This window comes from Arachis hypogaea, chromosome 17 (genome assembly GCF_003086295.3).
Source record: "Arachis hypogaea cultivar Tifrunner chromosome 17, arahy.Tifrunner.gnm2.J5K5, whole genome shotgun sequence".
Lineage (NCBI taxonomy): Eukaryota > Viridiplantae > Streptophyta > Magnoliopsida > Fabales > Fabaceae > Arachis > Arachis hypogaea.
This window is the reverse complement of record NC_092052.1, coordinates 120,547,761-120,564,978: the sequence shown is the minus strand read 5'-3', so window position 1 is coordinate 120,564,978 and position 17,218 is coordinate 120,547,761. Positions and strand designations below refer to the sequence as shown.

Genomic DNA, 17,218 nt, shown 5'->3' with positions numbered 1-17,218 from the left:
TTATGTAAACATATGATATATATTTTAAATTATTGATATATATATTTATAATTTTAAGATTTTAAATTCTATATCACATGCATGTAATATAAAAACAAATATATATATAATTTGAAAATATAAAAATTACACTAACAAAAAAATAAACAAAATTCTAAAATATGCCAAATAATACTTTTTTGTACTAGATATCTAAAAGAATAACAAGTCTTCACTAATTGCATAAAAAACTTAAAATATAGTCATCCTATTTGGCGTTAAACTTAACTATTTTTATATTATAAATCTATCATATAATTTATCTACATTACATATCTGTATGTATTTAGAAAATTTTGGTGTATGCATAGCATCTATATCCAACAGCGCATGAAAAATGGCTCTTCAAACGGATGTTGGTTTATTTATTATTGTCACTTCTGCGACATCTGTCTCCATAGTCTCATTAGTTTTAACATTATTTTCCATTGGTTTAGCAACTTCGTAGTTGCTTTCAAACTCATTCTCGCTATTATAGTTGTAATCTCTCCATTTGATATCTCGATCGGTTTCAAATTGTTCAAACTCAATGTATAGCTCAATAAGTAACATTTGTGATCGAGTTTCATAATAGATTTTATATGCTCGTATTGTTGGTAATAGGGGTGTATATGGCTCGGTTCGAATCGAAGACCCGATCCGGTCCCGAACATTTTAGGAGCTAATTTGGTGTGATTTCAACAGATTTAGAACCGAGTAAGGGTCTCAAAAATAGACCCGATCATTATTTCGGATCGGGTCCGGGTCAAGATCAATGCGAATACGGCTTCATCTGGCCCATATGCACTATAAGGAAACTAAAAAAGATATATATGTTTTAAATTTATTTCAATATTATGTTATATTAATTATAAGTTTATTGTTTTATTTTTAATCATACTTGTTGAATTAGAAAATAAATCAAAGAATCATCAAATTAGAATTTATGGACAAATTCAAGTTCAAATATGGATATCAATTTTTCGATAACAAGTTTCTTCTTTATAAATAATTGCATCATAAATAAGTTTCTTTATAAATTACTGTTAAAGTTTTAAAGACCCGATTTTCACCCGGTTTGGATTCGGTATAGTTGTGACCCAAAAATATTTAGATTTCATTAGGTTTAGGAAATGGTTAAAGTCTAAAAAATAGACCCGATGTATATTTAGAGTCGAATCTGGGTAAAGACAAACCTGACTTCATCCGGTCCATAAACACGCCTAGTTGGTAACATACCTGATTTGAAAATGAACGAATCCACCTAACACCGATACAAGATACAAATCGGACCTTTAGAATTGGATTCAAAAATTGGGTTTTCTAATTTTTTTAAATTTTATTAAACCTCAAAATTAACCTACCAATTTTTCAACCTTCATTTAAAAAAAAATTTTTCTCAAATCGTAGGCTTCAATTTGCCACCCTCCGAATTTGAATTATCACGGTACAAATCAGAGCCTAGGTTTTCTAAGTCACCCTAAATCTGTGCCTCCAATTTATATTTTAAATTAGAAAAAAAATATATTATTTAAAAACACACCTATCATCTATATCTATGCATACCACATCCTCCAAATTAGGGGTGTGCATGGTTCGGCCCGACTCGAAGACTCGGCCCGGTTTCGAACACTTTATGGACTAATTTGATGTGATTTCATCGGGTCTAGGGTCGGGTATAGGTCTCAAAAGTAGACCCGTTCATTATTTCGGGTCGGGTCCGGGTCATAGCTCGAGTCACCCGAAATCGACTCGGTGGCCCGATCATCATACACAATTAATATTGTGTTATTAGTGATAGATGATGGCTATTATTATGTGAAATTTAAGTATTGTAAACCTTAATATTTTGTGTTATTAGTCATTATATATAAGACTATAAGTTAATGTTTTATGTTTAAAATGCATAAGACTTTAGACTAATGCATAATCTTGTGTTATTTGTATTGATTTAAATAGTTGGTGTTATTAGGCAATATTAGTATTGATTATGGTTATATTTTAATTTTAGAGAAGAGTTATTCTTATTATATTTTTCTAAGTGAATTTTACCATGTCAAATAATGGTTGGAGTCTTGAAAATTTGGATATTTTTACATGCTAACTTACAAGAAGATATCAAGGTAATATAATGTAAACGGCCCGGTTTTCACCCGTATAATCGTGGCCCGAAAGTGTATAGGTTTCATCGGGTTTAGGGTCGGGTTCGGGTCTAACAAATAGGCCCGGTATATATTTCGGGCCGGATCTGAGTTACATCAAACCCGGTTTCACCCGACCCATGCACACCCCTACTCCAAATTAATAACTAAAAAGATGAGGCTATCTTCAACTCCTTGTTTAAAACTAAAATCGGATAATATCTTATAACATTTTACTGGAGATAAAAAAAAGGGAAATAATCGCAGTTTATTTGTTGTTTGGATGTAGCATTCATCTACAAGACTATCCAGATTTTTGTCATGATCGACAACCAAGCTCAGCTCTGCCTTCATCACTTATGGTTTTATTTGTGCATAGCTTCTGAAGATCAATGTAACCTATGATAGTGTCCTCAAACACTGCATCTTCCAGCTTAGCATCATCAAAAGTAGACCCTGACAACACTGTGTTCCTAAACACAGCTCCTTCAAGATTCGCATTCCCAAAGTTAACACGGTCCAACACTGCATTTGAGAAGTCCACACCTGCAATAGTTCCTTCCATCATTCTCTTATCTATTCAGCAACAACACTATCCTGCCTAAACATATACATTGAAGAATTCACATCTTGCATTGCATGTTAAGTTGTTACCCTATACAAATATTTCATAAGCACCATTTCAGGACATTTCTACATCAAGTGGGTAGTACGAATCATATGTAAGATGAATGATGTAGGTAGCACGGCATTGTAAACACAGAATTTGAGAAATGTTAGTACCTTTGAAGCTGGCACCAACAGCATAAGCCTTTGACATTACAACTTCTGTCATGTCAGCACCATCAAACTTAGCATCTGACATGAGTGCTGCTGACAGGGACTTCCCTTTGAGGTTGGATTTTTCATTCGTGTAGTCGCAGAGGCGGAGATCTAACGGTTTGTCATACACTCCATTTGCCTGCCCAATTGTGTTGCCAACAAATGCTCGCTCGCAGCGGTTCGGCTCAGTTGACAGCGGCGGCAGCCTCTGCAAACACATTGGATACTGTCTTATACAAATTCTCTTATTTTCTAACTTACCATAATATTTAGGAAAATTTTTAAGTATACCTGTATATTTGGTGTTATCTTAGTTATATATTTTTTATAATTAAGATCAACCGTTACAAATTACTAAAACACCAATGTACAGTTACACTTTAAAATTTTTCTAATATTTATATGACTTGTACCTGGTTAGCAGCAGTCACAGAGAATGCAGAAGAAGAGACAGCGCAAGCAGCAAGAATCCCACAAGCTAGGCCCTTGATTCCATTCGAATTCGTCCCAGACTCAGAGCAAGAAACTTTGAGGGGCGTGTGAAGTGTTGAAGGGCGTTTGGTTGAGTAGTTGGGTATGGACAAACCGTTTCTTGGGATTGGGATTGAAAAGTTTGCCATCGTTGAATGTTGATTGTTGAAAACTTCCGAGACCACTCCATGGTTGCTGCTTATCTCAATCAAGATAGATATCTTTCTTGGCTCAACACGTGGCACTACATTATGATAAATTGGGCCTAGAACGGACCTCCTGGGCCTTAGTGCTTTATTGGGCCTTGTTGAGATGGAACAAGAAATAGAAATTTGCGGAGGTACTTTATCCGTGTGGATGAGAGTTAGTTAGTTAGATGGGAAGATGGAGAATTCGGATTCCAAGGAAGGAGAAGGAGCCTGTTGGAACGCCATGGGAACCAACCTCGCCTCTGCCTTCTTAAACACCCTTGTCCGCTGCTCCTGCATCAACCTCTCCACTGCCGACGACGACGACGACGACGATCACGACACCTCTTATCACACCTTCACCACCTCTAAATCCACTTCCTCCTCTTCCAATCCCCCTCCCAATAACCCTCCTTCTTATAAGAACGACGTCGTTAACCTTCCCGTCTAATCTTTTCTATTCTATTCAGGTTTCATCTTTTTCTTATTAACGTCGTTTCAGATATATACAAATATTTATTTAATTCAAATCATTTCAGGACGGAGGGGCAATCGGTAAAATAACACGCACCCTTGACAATTGGTATTGGTATGTTTCAATGTGTATTCAGCTCTATACAGTATACATAACTCATTCCTTGTTTAGATCCAGATAGATGATTTAGTGTTTTCTTTTGTATACACTAGTTCATCTGAGAAATTTGCTATCATTGTCAATTATACTTATACTTGTGCACAGTTGTAGACAATTGTTTATTCTTTTATACCATGCTCATTGCAAGGCCCCCATTTCATTATTCTATCATCTATGTAACTAACTTGCATAACACGTTACACATCTTCTATCATAAATGGTAATTGCTTCAATTGCTCAAGTGTCTAGCATTGCCTTTGATAACTGCATGCAATAAAACTATAAAAGCAACATGAGCCAATAACAAATGTAAAGTTCATTGTCTTGTTATATTACCGTCAAACCAAGGTAGTTCCACATTTCAAGTAACCATATCCATGTAAATACTTCAATAAAAATAAGCACAAACAGTTTCAGATTATGGCAGTGCAATTCAACAACTAGAACACCCTCTAACTATGTAATTTTCAACAAGGACATTCAATGTCAGATGTCATTATTTAACACTATGAACATAAAAATTCAATAACTCTTAATTTTTTCAAATAGCAAAAATGACTTTGGAGACCGCCCTCAATTAGGAATTACAAAGAACAATGAGTTCGCGACCTGATTATTTATCCATGTTCAGTTGACACTTCAAAACACTTAACAATATTAAGCATTCCAATCATTCAAAAGAAAAGCGTAAAAAATATGGCTAACACTTAAAAATGGCAGAACGAAAATTTACTGTTCCAAACACAATAACCCATTTAACAAAAAATTAACGAGCAACGAAGAGTGTGTATAATTAGAAACTCAAGTGGAGTTAATTTCATGTAAAGTTAAAGTTGATAGTTAAGAATTGTTAAATGATAATTTAGTTAAATTTATCAAATCATTTAACGAATTCTCAACTATTAATTTCATATGAAATTAACTGCATTAGATGATAATTTAGTTAAATTTATCAAATTATTTAACTATTCTTAACAATCAACTTCACATAAAATTAACGAATTAACTGTATCTGAGTTTGTACATGTGTGAAGTGCGCACGTAATTTGATACTCCAAAGTAATATGGAGTTTTAATATTCTTTAATTATAGGGTAAATACCCTTTCCGGCCCCTGAACATTTTAAAGTGAGACATATCGCACCTTTATCATTTAGAAACCTCAACTTGGTCCTCAACCAACAACATAAGTGAACGAATCGACCCCTGTGACCGGTTGCTAACATGTTGCCTGGATGACGTGTCAGGTGGAGGCTGAGTTGTCAACTGCAGGTGCCACGTGTAAGTGAAAGTTGTTGCAGGGACTCAAAACCCCCTCCCTGCAACTGAAACGGCGTCGTTGCATTGGGTTAATATTCCCCCATTATTGAATGATTGAAAAGGTTTAGGGTTTGCATCTTCTGGCTATGTGAGAGGACCTGCAATGGCGGGCATGACAACTGCAAATTCTGGTGCTTCATTCAGTCGCGAGAAAAGATGCGGTGGGGGTGAGGAGAGTTGGGGCAGTGGAACGAGTGCCGATGGAAGCATTCTGGAAGGAGCGTCGAGAAGGATGAAGAAGAAATTTGTTCCTCCAGTGTGCAATTGCGAATCATACGCCATTTTGTTCAAATCTGGAACTTCAAAAAATCCTAGGAGGCTTTTCTTTGGTTGTTCTTATTTTAGGGTAAATTTTTCGGAATCGTTTTTGTTTGGGTTGCTGCGTTATTTTGGTAACTTGTTGGAGTTGAACAGTAGGCATGTTTGATGTAGAACAACACAGGACATTGCAAATACTTTGCCTGGCTAGATGAGTATGTTGCCTCTTTTTGTATTGATGAAGTGGTACAAGATGGAGTATCGGACCCAACGAAAAAGATGGAAGAAAGAATTGAAGAGATAGAGAAGAAGATGGATGAGGTCAAAAGCGATGATAAGAACAGTGGTGCTCTTAGCAGATGGAAAGTGTTTGGGTTGATTTTGCTAGGCATTGTAATAGAAAAAGGGATGTAGTCTAGTAACAGTTGTATAATGTTAATATGCCTTTGAACTTGTAAATTCAGTGTTTTGTAATGGGGGCAATTTCTGGATGTAGTGAAAGAAAAGAATATGAAATTGTAATAAAATATGTTTCTGGATTAATAGAGTTTGTTTAGTCAGTTATGAGTATTTTCTGTATTTCATGATTTGTGTGTAATTGATTGACAGAATCATGGTTAAAAGAAACTGAAAACATAGTAACAATACACATTTACACAAGGATTATACATTGTCATTTCACAAATCCAAGATTTGGAATATGCAGTTCACAAGCCATGTGAGGCAAAGTTTCCATAAGGTAACACACAAGGTACACCAGACAAAGTTTACAAAATAAAACTCACACACTATGTGAGATTAAGTAGTTTTCCAAAAAAACATGTCCTTAAACATATGCAGTTTTCAGAATTCTGGACTAGCAACCAAAAAACATAAACAGCAAGACAAACAGATAAGTCTTATAGTCTAAAATTCCTAGTTAACTAATTCTGCTTTGGTGGCCTGAAATTTGGTATTGGAATGAACTTCAATAAGTCTAAAGAGGTTCCTCCACTTGATGCAGCAACTGTTTCCTTGGTGATGGCCTCAAGATTTTCTGGTGTAGCTACTGGTTGGTGGCCTGTTTGTGGATTCAGAGGACCTGGTGGCCTAAAGGTCTTCAACTTGGGCCTGAATCTGGCACTTGACTTAGATGGTGGTGCAGGACTTGGCTGGGCTGGTTCACATTGAGATTGCTATGCAACAACATTCAAAATAAGCCAGTTACTACACAAAAAAAAAATGAGTAAACAATGTTAGACTGCATAGTATACTATAACATTTACCACTGGAGGGGCAGATTGAGATATTGGGATTTTCTCTTGTGGAGCATGTGGCCTCTTTGGCATCTTTTTCTTATGCTTCTTAAGCTTAGCCTATTCCAGGAGTAAAAACAATAATATGGCAAACACTTCAGTTCTAAACAGACATAGCCAATGACACCAGTAAACCTAAAGAACAAAAAGCATAGCAAAGTAAAATTCAGATATCTAACCCTAATTTCCTCTAAAGTAGGATTCGGCCTTTGATGCTTGGGTTTGTTCTGAGTGTGGCCAGATGTTCCACCCTGAACAATGAGTTAAGATTTCAATTAACTTTGCTAGTATTCCATGGCTGCAGAAAGAAAAGCAAATTATTTAGAAAATTCTTCCATACCTTGTTATTTCTCCTGCTTTTTGGTTGCCAGTTAGGGTTTTTAGGTGCTCCCTTACATGTTTTGAAGTAGTGGCCAGCCTCTCCACATTTGCTACAGGTAACTTGGAAGGTCCTTCTGACCTTGCTGCCATCAGTTGGAGCTGGAGGTGTAGTTGATTCCTTTCTCCTCTTAACTGGTCTACCAATAGGTCTCACAATTTTTGGTGGATCTGCCTTCAGATGGTCAGTTAGTTCCCAAAACTCTTCACTGGATACAGGGTTGATACAAATGTCATATGTCTTCCTTATGGCCTCCATAGTGAGAAATGGAGACAGAAGTCTTCAGCTGATTTTACCCTCACTCTGGATATTGCTGCAACAACATGAACACAAGGTACACCTATAGAACATAATTTATCAAATATAAGATCATCCATAGCTCAAATACATTGCCAAAAAAATTGAAACTGATTTGACATGCATACACCTAACCTGTGAGCTGCCAAAAATTATATGTGCAGGTTTGCTTTTTCAGGTTAACCCCTAGCTTGTGCGTATTCCTGGATACCTCAAACACAACCCTGTCATTGTCACCACACCATTGAGCATTCCACTTGTGACTTTCTGGCTTAATCCATTTGTCCAATTTTATTTGTTGTACTGGAGCCAGCCTTCCTTTATATGCCCCTAGGATCCTCTTGTGTCTAGCCATTTTGTTCATAACATGAACCCGTAGCTCCTCACACAGTGTCAGGATTGGTTTCTCCCTAGCCTCCACAATGACTGCGTTCCAAGACTCACACATGTTGTTTGTCACAGCAGCATTCTTAGGATAGTGACTGAAAAATGCCCTACACCATACCTTAGGGTCAAACTTACTAATGTATTCCCAAGCTCCATTACTCACAGTTTTCAACCTATCCATTGCAGCCTTGAACTGAACTGGAGCTGTGCTCCTAGCTGCTTCCCAAACACAACCCTTAACCTGTTTGTCCCTAAACCTCTTTTTACAGTTTTTCCACATATGCAGCACACAGTTCCTATGAAATACATTTGGCATCACCTCTTGGACTGCCCTTACAAGACCCTGCAGAATATTATATCACACAGTTAAGTTAGCAGAAAACTAACAATACATGATGCTAGCTAGTAACTATGAAACTTACTTTCTGTTGATCAGACATCAAATGCCATCCAAAGAGCATGCTTGCCCCGAAGTCCTCCTGAAGGCAAGTCAGAAACCATTTTTGATTATCAGTGTTCTCAACCCTGGTTACACCAAATGCAATGACAAACACATGATTATTTGCATCTTGGGTCACTGCAGAAAGCAGTTGGCCTCCATAGTAACCCTTCAAAAAACACCCATCAAACCCGATGAGTGGCCTGCACCCATTCTTGAAGCCTCTTTTGCAAGCATCAAAACTGATATACAATCTCTGAAACAAGTTTGGCCCTTGTGGCTGGGATAAGGTGTTCATATGTGCTGTGCTCCCGAGATTGCTCTTGTGTATCTCATTCAGATAATCCCTCAGCTTCCCAAATTGAGCCCCTTCATTACCCAACACTCCCTAGTTTGCTTTATTGCTCGTGTAATCATCTTCCGATTCAGTTGAACATTATAGTCTTCTTTTATATGTTACATTGCCTCCCTAGGTGTCAACTTTGGTTGCGTTTTTAGTCGCATCCCCAATTTCTCAGCCACCCAATTTTTATCAGCAAGATTGCTTCCATAATCCCGGCCACATGTGTGCTCACTGTGAAATGTCTTGACCTCAAAAGACTTGGTAACCACGTTCTTCGACACAAAAATCAGTCAAGGACAATCTTCCTCAGCACAAGCTGCTCTAACTCTCCCCGGCTCATTTTTCAGGTACATGTAATCCCTTCCATCTTGCACAAACACATCCTTAAGTGCTCTTTTAAATTGCTCAATAGTTGCAAACTGCATCCCTAGCCTAAAATGCACCTCTCCAAATGTTTTGCCCTCATTAAAATCTGGACCAGAAGGGCCCCTCTCATCATCAGATGAAACTGGAGTCACAAAACCCTCAGACTCATACTCATATACAATATCAGCACCATCAACAAATTTCTCACCAGCCTGAGTTGCAACCCCCTTCTGTCCCACATTTCCCACACTAGCTGGGCCTTCCATATTACCCAGATCCGGCCCAACACAGCCTCTACTACCTGGGCCTTGGCCTAGCCATGAATCTCCACTACTAGGCCCACTTTCCATTCCTCTATTCAGAACATGTTTCATCCTCCTCTTACCAGTATATCTCCTGGAGGCCTTTCTCTTTGCCATGGTGTTAGGTGAGCAAGACTTCCCATTTTTCTTCTTTTTACTTTGTACATCAACAGACTCCTCAGAACTCTCAGTTTCATACCCAGGAGGAGGGGGCTTGTAAGCTTCATCTTCAGCACTCTCGTATGAATCATAGGAGGAGGAAGAAGATTTTGAAGAATCTGTCACCACCAAGACATCCTTATCTTCAGATACCATTTCCTCCTCCACAGGCTCATCGTCAGTTACAACAGGAATATCCACTCCATGCTCAAAGTAAAGGTGGAACTCCTTCAGATTATGCCTCATAGTGAAGTCGCACATGTTGTTGATCTCCTTGTCACCATAGAGCACATGCAGACCATCCTCGAACTCAATAACAGTTGGGTCGTGCCAGTAGATTTGTTTGTATGTCAAGTACCCCAAACCCTTGAAAAGTTCCTCCAAGTCCTTCTTGTTTACGAAATCAATATCCATTGGAGGAAACTTCTCTACCTTCCCGTCTAAGTAATGTAGCTTACCATTAGCTCTAACAAGCTTTTCGCCATGGTTAAATATAGGGATCACAAACACAGACATCTGCAACATTTAAAAATAGTTTTACCGTAATGCACAACAATGCCACCAACATTATCATCACTAATAACACTACATACAAATTTCATTACCCGAAATACTCACTACGTTTATCAACCCCTAGCATTATCAAACCCTAATTAAAAACAGTGTTTATTGTTAACCACTTTATCCATTAATCATACTGATCATCTCGAACGTAAAGTTCCTCACATCACACCCCTCATAGACATGCATGGAAAACAATTACATTCTCAACTAACACAATGTGAAAATCGAAAAACTGAACTAACCTTTCACTGCCGTCTCACACAGTCAACGTCTATGCCCTACACACGTTCGTCGCAGATTCGATTATACCAGACTTCCGTTCTAGCGTCGTGCAAAGGTTCTGGAGGGAAACAATGGTGGAAGATGAAGTGTTAGGGCTTTTTAGTGAATGAATGAAAAGAAGAAGGAGATTACAGTAAATGTACTTCGAAAGTGAGGGGGAATATTAACCGAATGCAACGATGCCTTTTCAGTTGTAGGGAAGGGGGTTTTGAGTCCCTGCAACAACTTCCACTTACACGTGGCACCTGCAGTTGACAACTCAGCCTCCACCTGACACGTCATCCAGGCAACCTATTAGCAACTGGTCACAAGGGTCGATTCGTTCACTTATGTTGTTGGTTGAGGACCAGGTTGAGGTTTCTGGATGATAAAGGTGCGATATGTCCCACTTTAAAATGTTCAGGGGCCGGAAAGGGTATTTATCCCTTAAATATAAGAAAGAAAATGTCTATATATGAAGTAATAATCAAGAAGAAAAAGAAAAAACATCAAAATTTTGTTTAGTTACAACCTTTTTATTTTATTGTTTTAATTTAAATTTATTTTATTTTTTAGTTGATATTAAATTATTACAAAATTATAACAAAAATAAAAAACAAATAAAAAAACTAAGATAAAAAATATTTTTTTATCATTAATTTTAAAAATTAAAATATCTTTTAATATTAAATTTATTTAATTTTAATTAAAAATTTAATTTAATTATAAAAAAGTAAAAGAATTTTGTAATTAATTTTATAAAAGATAAAAATATCCTTTTAAGATATGAGTTGTTTAATTGTTGGAAAGATTCAAAATTTATATTTAAAATATTATATTACTTTTTAATATTAAATTTATTTAATTTGAATTAAAAATTTAATTTAGTATAATTTTAAAAAGAGCACAACTCATTTTAGTTTAATTATAGAAAAACAAAAATATATTATTTTAAAATTAAAGTTATCTAATTATTTTAAAAATAAAACATTTATATTTAATTATTTAATTTATATTTAAATTTAAATTTCAAACATACCCAATCCATTCAAATAATAATAAAAAAAAAACAACACCTACCTCTCCAAACCCGACCCAAATATAACTTTATTCTTTCCCGTAATTTGTGTGTCTCTGCTGTGACCTGCCATTGCCGGAGCTTGCAAACACCGCACTGGGATGAGGAGACCTTCAAGGATCAGAGAAACCACTGCCATGGTTTTGATCCTCATCCGTGGTACTCATGACTCCCGCTGTCGCGGTGGCCTACCACGGAGAGACCACTAAAAATGTAATATGGCAACTCTTCAAGAAGATCCATCTCTAGGATCAACCCACCTCAATCACTGTGGTTTTTTGGTTTTGCAATGCCTCTGCTTTTTCCTGGTTTCACCTGAACTTGTCGCTTCTCTTTCTTCTCCGTTGTGTCATTTTGCTACGCCATCTCCTTTGCTCCTTCCTGGCGTTGCGGCATAGCGTCAGCGTTGTAGCAAGTGGCGGGACTGTATGGTGGTGGAGACGCGGTATTTTGAGGCGGCAATGAGATGATGTTACTATATTAGAGAGAAGAGGAAGAGATTGAAAGTAATTTTTTTGAATAAAATAAAAAAATTAAAATAACAAAGTTAAAACAGATCCAAATTTTTTATTTTGATTTTCTTTTTAAATTTACATTTTAACAAGTTTTAAAACACCAAAGTCCAAACATTAGAGTTTTCAAGACGAGTATTAGGAGGGCAAAGATTCTATGGTCCCAAAATGTTTGGCCTATTAAATGGTCCCATAACAAAACATGTTTTTTTAAGTTTTTTAATAACGGTTAAATAGTCCTTATCTAATTTTAATTACAAATTAATCCCTTTCTTATTCTTTAATTATAAAATCTATTTTTTATTTTATAAATTATTATTTTATCATTCATTTATTATGTTTATTAATAATAAAAAATAAAAACAATAACGAATTAGATCTTCTATTGATCGTAATAATTTTTGGGCAATCCCAATATATTAAAATTTTATCTTTGATCCGTTACATCCGTATAGGATTATGAAATCGTGTTTCTTAGAAAATCAATCGATTGGATTAACAAAACAATCGATTGAATTTCAAGTTCCCATAACTCAATCGATTAGAATTCAGGTTACCACAAAACAATCAATTGAAAGTTGTAAGGCAGTGTGGGGTTTTTCTTATTCAATCGATTGAACTCATCAAAGCAATGTGGGTTTAGTTAATTCAATTGATTGGTTATGTTACCCAATCGATTGATTTACGCTATTAGAATGATATATGAAAGTTTAATCGATTGGTATGATAATACAATCGATTAAAATTTGGACGTGACTAATGGCATATTCCAATTCAATCGATTGACATGTGACGTAAATAAGTTTTTTTCTGCATTCAATCGATTGGTATGCTAATACAATCGATTGAATTTTGAAATGCGATATATATTAAGCCTAATAACCATCCATGTTCAGCCTCCCTCCCCTTTTTAAACATAATAACACCATTTTTGCATAACCTCTCTTCTCTCTCTAAATCAAGAAAACTTCGCTCTTCTTCTTCTCCAATCTCATCAACATCCACTCCAAACTACATACATATTATCAATCCTCATCCAAATCTCTACAAAATCTACCGAACCAATATCCCCAAAATGGCCAGAACTAAAAATGCCAAAAGAGCTAGGGTTGAGGGTGAAAGCTCTGCATCTGCCAGACTAGTTGCTTCATCCCATTACATGGCAAGGTGGCTGCCGTCTCCGAGGGCATTGAACAAATATGTGGAGAAGTTCGAGTCAAGAGAAATTATTCCTCCCAAGTACATAACAGCCGATTTCATTCATGATAGACATTATAATTTGGTCTAGAATGCTTTGCAAACACAGCACTTGACTGATTTTGTACAAACTAAGGATGATTATTATCTCCACTTGGTTAGAGCTGTTTATAGTACTTTAAATTATGTTGTTCCTAAAAGTGACGAAGAGGGTGAGAAAGTAATGCCATTTATTGAGTTTGATTTAGGGTCACGGCATTATAGAGTTACTTTGGAACAATTAGTTGAACAATAGAATTTAGTTTATCACGGAGCAAAATTTACTAGAGGTATTGCGGCAGATGAGGAATGGGGTGAATATAATAGATTGGTTGGTTTACAGAGTCTGCAGTATGAGGATCCACATATGAATGCTAGAGGTAATATAAGTTGCAGTGGTTTGGGTAATGAGCAGCGTATATTGATATATTTGTTTTCATACATGTTGATTCCAAAAAAACATAATCATGGAATCTTGTTTAACGAAGATATTCTAGTGCTTTGGACTATGGTGACTGGAAAGGAGATAAATTGGCCTTATTTTATGGTTCATCATATACTTGAAATGAAGAGAGAAAAATCAAGTGTTGGTTTAGGATATGCTTGTTAATGGACCAAGATTTTCAAATGGCTTGGAATTGACTTCGTCTTGAGTAATGTAGCCAAGATTGATGACAATACTCTAAGACAGATGGGAAGAGATCCGAATGCCCAAGAACCTCAGATCCAAGGACAACCACAAGACCCTGAGGTGCAAGCACAATCCCAAGAATCTCCACCACCACCGCCTCCTTCGCCAACACTGCGAAGATTTGATTGATGAATTACGAAGTATAAGATTATACATTGAGGAACAATTTGCTGAGATGAGGCAGCATCAAGACAGACAAACTGAAGCTATCAATTGTCAAGGAGAAGCAATTGATCTTCTATACACTAATATAGGCATCACAAACCCAAGGGATATCATCCCAAGGCCTGGACCATGAAGGAAATGTGTCGAAGAATGAAGAAAATCTGTTTCAGGGGCTTGAAATTGTTTCAGGTGTTCTTAAAATCAATTGATATGCATTCAATCGATTGAATTAGTGGTCCAATCGATTGAAGAATGCTTGCAATCCTCTTGTGTATGCATTCAATCGATTATTTTGTTAATAAATCGATGGAAGTATCCTCGATTACTGATTCAATCGATTGTTTTGTTAATAAAATCGATTGAAGTATTCTCAATTATTGATTCAATCGATTGGTTAATGTTTGAACACGTGTAGTGCTATTCAACTAGATTCCTCATGTTTTCCATGATAATATTAATAGAATGGTTTGTTCCTGTTTTTATTTAAATATTAGTGATCCGTCCATTATTATTATTATTATTATTATTATTATTATTATTATTATTATTATTATTATTATTATTTGACTATTTATCGACTTAAAAATAATTATAGAAAAGATATAATCATATGAATTTAAAACTCACTTTGTTAAATTTTAACATAAAAATCAAGATCACATTCAATTTGTATTTGATTTTAACTAAAAGATAAGATAACATAATTATTTTTTAGGATTACTTAGTTTAAAAATTAAAAAAAAAAAAGATAGAATTGAAACTTAACTATCTTTATTAGGCGTATATATATGTACTCACTCCGACTAATTTTATACTTTGACAAATTATTTTAAATATTTGCCATTCAAGCAATTTTACTCATACAATATTCTTCAATTGATAACAATTATGGATATTCCTCCTAACGAAGATTTTAAGCCCAATGATGCACGTAATACATAGAATATCTCACTGGCTACAGACTGTGATCTTATCACAATTGATCTAGTTGATCAAATTAGAACTATAGTTCCCAATGCCAAGGTAAGACTTAATGAATTTTTAACTTTTATTAGATTTTATTATGAGTAATTTAATGTTTTATATTTTCTTTATACAGGATGACCTAATTATCAATGACGATGTTATTCAAAACAATGATCTAGATAAAAGTGAAAAATTGTCTATTAAAGTGGAAGAGGTCCTCCTTAGCATGCAGGTAATTTAAGTTGGCAAATAGTAATGCAAATTATATTATGTAATACATTTTATATATTATAAACATTTTTTCGCTATTAGTTGTGATTAGAGAAATCTTTGTCTTTTTTCATTGACAATCTCGTCAGAACAACCATCACTCTTTTTGTATTTTTACATTTATGGAGTTATTTTACCTAAAATTTTTGCAGTCAATGAGAGTTGTAAACATGGCTCGGAACAAAAAAATTTATAAAATACTTGAATCTGTAAGTCGCATTGAGACAATAATGACACAACTGAATTTGAACAATGATTTCGAGACTCCAACCAAACTTTCTTCACAAAAGACACGTCCATTCCCAAATAGATTAAAGGCTAAGAGTTCGGATATTGATATTCATACTGCTATATCGGATGATGAAGATGATCTTGTTGAGCTGGATAAGAGGTCTTTCACCATCATCTGAACCATTAGCTTCATCTCCCATGACGTTGTTGTCAATGTCCTTTTGCCAAGGACATGTTATCTTTTTATGTCCTTCCATTTGATAAACACTACAACATTGCCGCTTCTTCTTAGATAATTGTCCTGAGCCTATATTGGTTTGATGCACATACGGATTGCTACTTTTAGCTACACATGACTGAGGTTGCTTAGTGCCTTTATCTGCAGCCTTGTAAGATGAGTACAACTCCATAATAATGTCACGTGTCTCGTCAAATCTCTTTGGGACTTTAGCAGCAACAACGACCAATTGTTTAGAAAATTCCATCAAGGCACTTTGATGACTAATAACAACATCCCTAGTGAACCCACTTGCATCATTGAGTGTTGATATCACCTTCTTTGTCCATCTATCTAACACTAATGACTGGGGAAGCTCACAAATATCTTTGTCGACTAGAACTTTCACAATATGTTCGCAAGGAATTCCAAATGACTCCATTCTTAAACAAGAACACATGAAGATCATTTCTTCTTGACAAAATTCAACGATCCACAGAAAATCGAACCTCCCATGCTTACACACAATGTACTTTGAGCATTCATTGTTATTCTCTATGTTTAGCACCCGCATTGATCCGGCTTTCGAAAGAAATGGCCGAAATAATAGAAATATCTCATGAGTGTATACCTCAGCAGCAAATCTCTCTAGCAGCTCTATACAAGTCTGCATGACGGGCACCCCACGTGTAGATTCATAATCAGCATTAAATTCTTTAAAGCGTAAGTGTGCAACACACCTTTGAAAATGCCCTACAAAATTTGTCAAATCATACCGGGACCCCACATACCTTGCCACAACTGAGTGTAAACCTTCACATTTTGAGGTAGTTCTAAAGCCAGGAAAAAACTTACTTCTTATATATGCAGTAACCCACATATGCTTCTCTTCATACATGTTGTTCACCCACGGCTTATCCTCAAGGCCAAATTCTTTAACAAGCTGAACCCACTTATGCTTAAACACGGGAATCTCGTAGTCTCCCGACATGATTTTCCTAAATTTAGATGTAAACGATGGATTTCTAACATTGCTAGTCACATTTCAAATAAGGTGCCAAGCGCATAATCTATGTCTGACTTCGGGAAATACATCTCTTACTGCATTCCTAATCGTCATGGCCCCATCACTTATTATTGAGGTCGGGGTCTTACTCTTTATTGCAAACATGAGCTGACGCAGGAGCCAAATATATGTATCAGTAGTTT

The 17,218-nt window shown here is 35.9% G+C and overlaps 3 protein-coding genes and 1 long non-coding RNA gene across 4 annotated transcripts; 1 reads left to right on the top strand and 3 right to left on the bottom strand.

Annotated features, from left to right (window-relative positions):
- Positions 1-2,341: 2,341 nt before the first annotated feature.
- Positions 2,342-4,026, bottom strand: LOC112764159 (thylakoid lumenal 17.4 kDa protein, chloroplastic). Its single transcript, XM_025809694.2, has 3 exons — positions 3,395-4,026; positions 2,943-3,189; positions 2,342-2,705 (listed from the first exon to the last, which is right to left on the bottom strand). Exons 1-3 carry the CDS (start codon positions 3,599-3,601, stop codon positions 2,479-2,481), a joined length of 681 nt encoding a protein of 226 aa, XP_025665479.1. The 5' UTR covers positions 3,602-4,026; the 3' UTR covers positions 2,342-2,478.
- On the top strand, positions 3,804-4,437 carry LOC140181048 (uncharacterized). Its single transcript, XR_011875620.1, has 2 exons — positions 3,804-4,110; positions 4,180-4,437. It is a non-coding gene; the product is annotated as an uncharacterized lncRNA (long non-coding RNA).
- A 3,386-nt stretch (positions 4,438-7,823) lies between these two features.
- LOC140180719 (uncharacterized) lies at positions 7,824-8,946 on the bottom strand. Its single transcript, XM_072222002.1, has 3 exons — positions 8,632-8,946; positions 8,034-8,552; positions 7,824-7,865 (listed from the first exon to the last, which is right to left on the bottom strand). Exons 1-3 carry the CDS (start codon positions 8,944-8,946, stop codon positions 7,824-7,826), a joined length of 876 nt encoding a protein of 291 aa, XP_072078103.1.
- Positions 8,947-15,872: 6,926 nt separating this feature from the next.
- LOC112763762 (protein FAR1-RELATED SEQUENCE 9-like) lies at positions 15,873-17,000 on the bottom strand. Its single transcript, XM_025809353.1, has one exon. It carries the CDS (start codon positions 16,998-17,000, stop codon positions 15,873-15,875), a length of 1,128 nt encoding a protein of 375 aa, XP_025665138.1.
- Between the last annotated feature and the right edge of the window lie 218 nt (positions 17,001-17,218).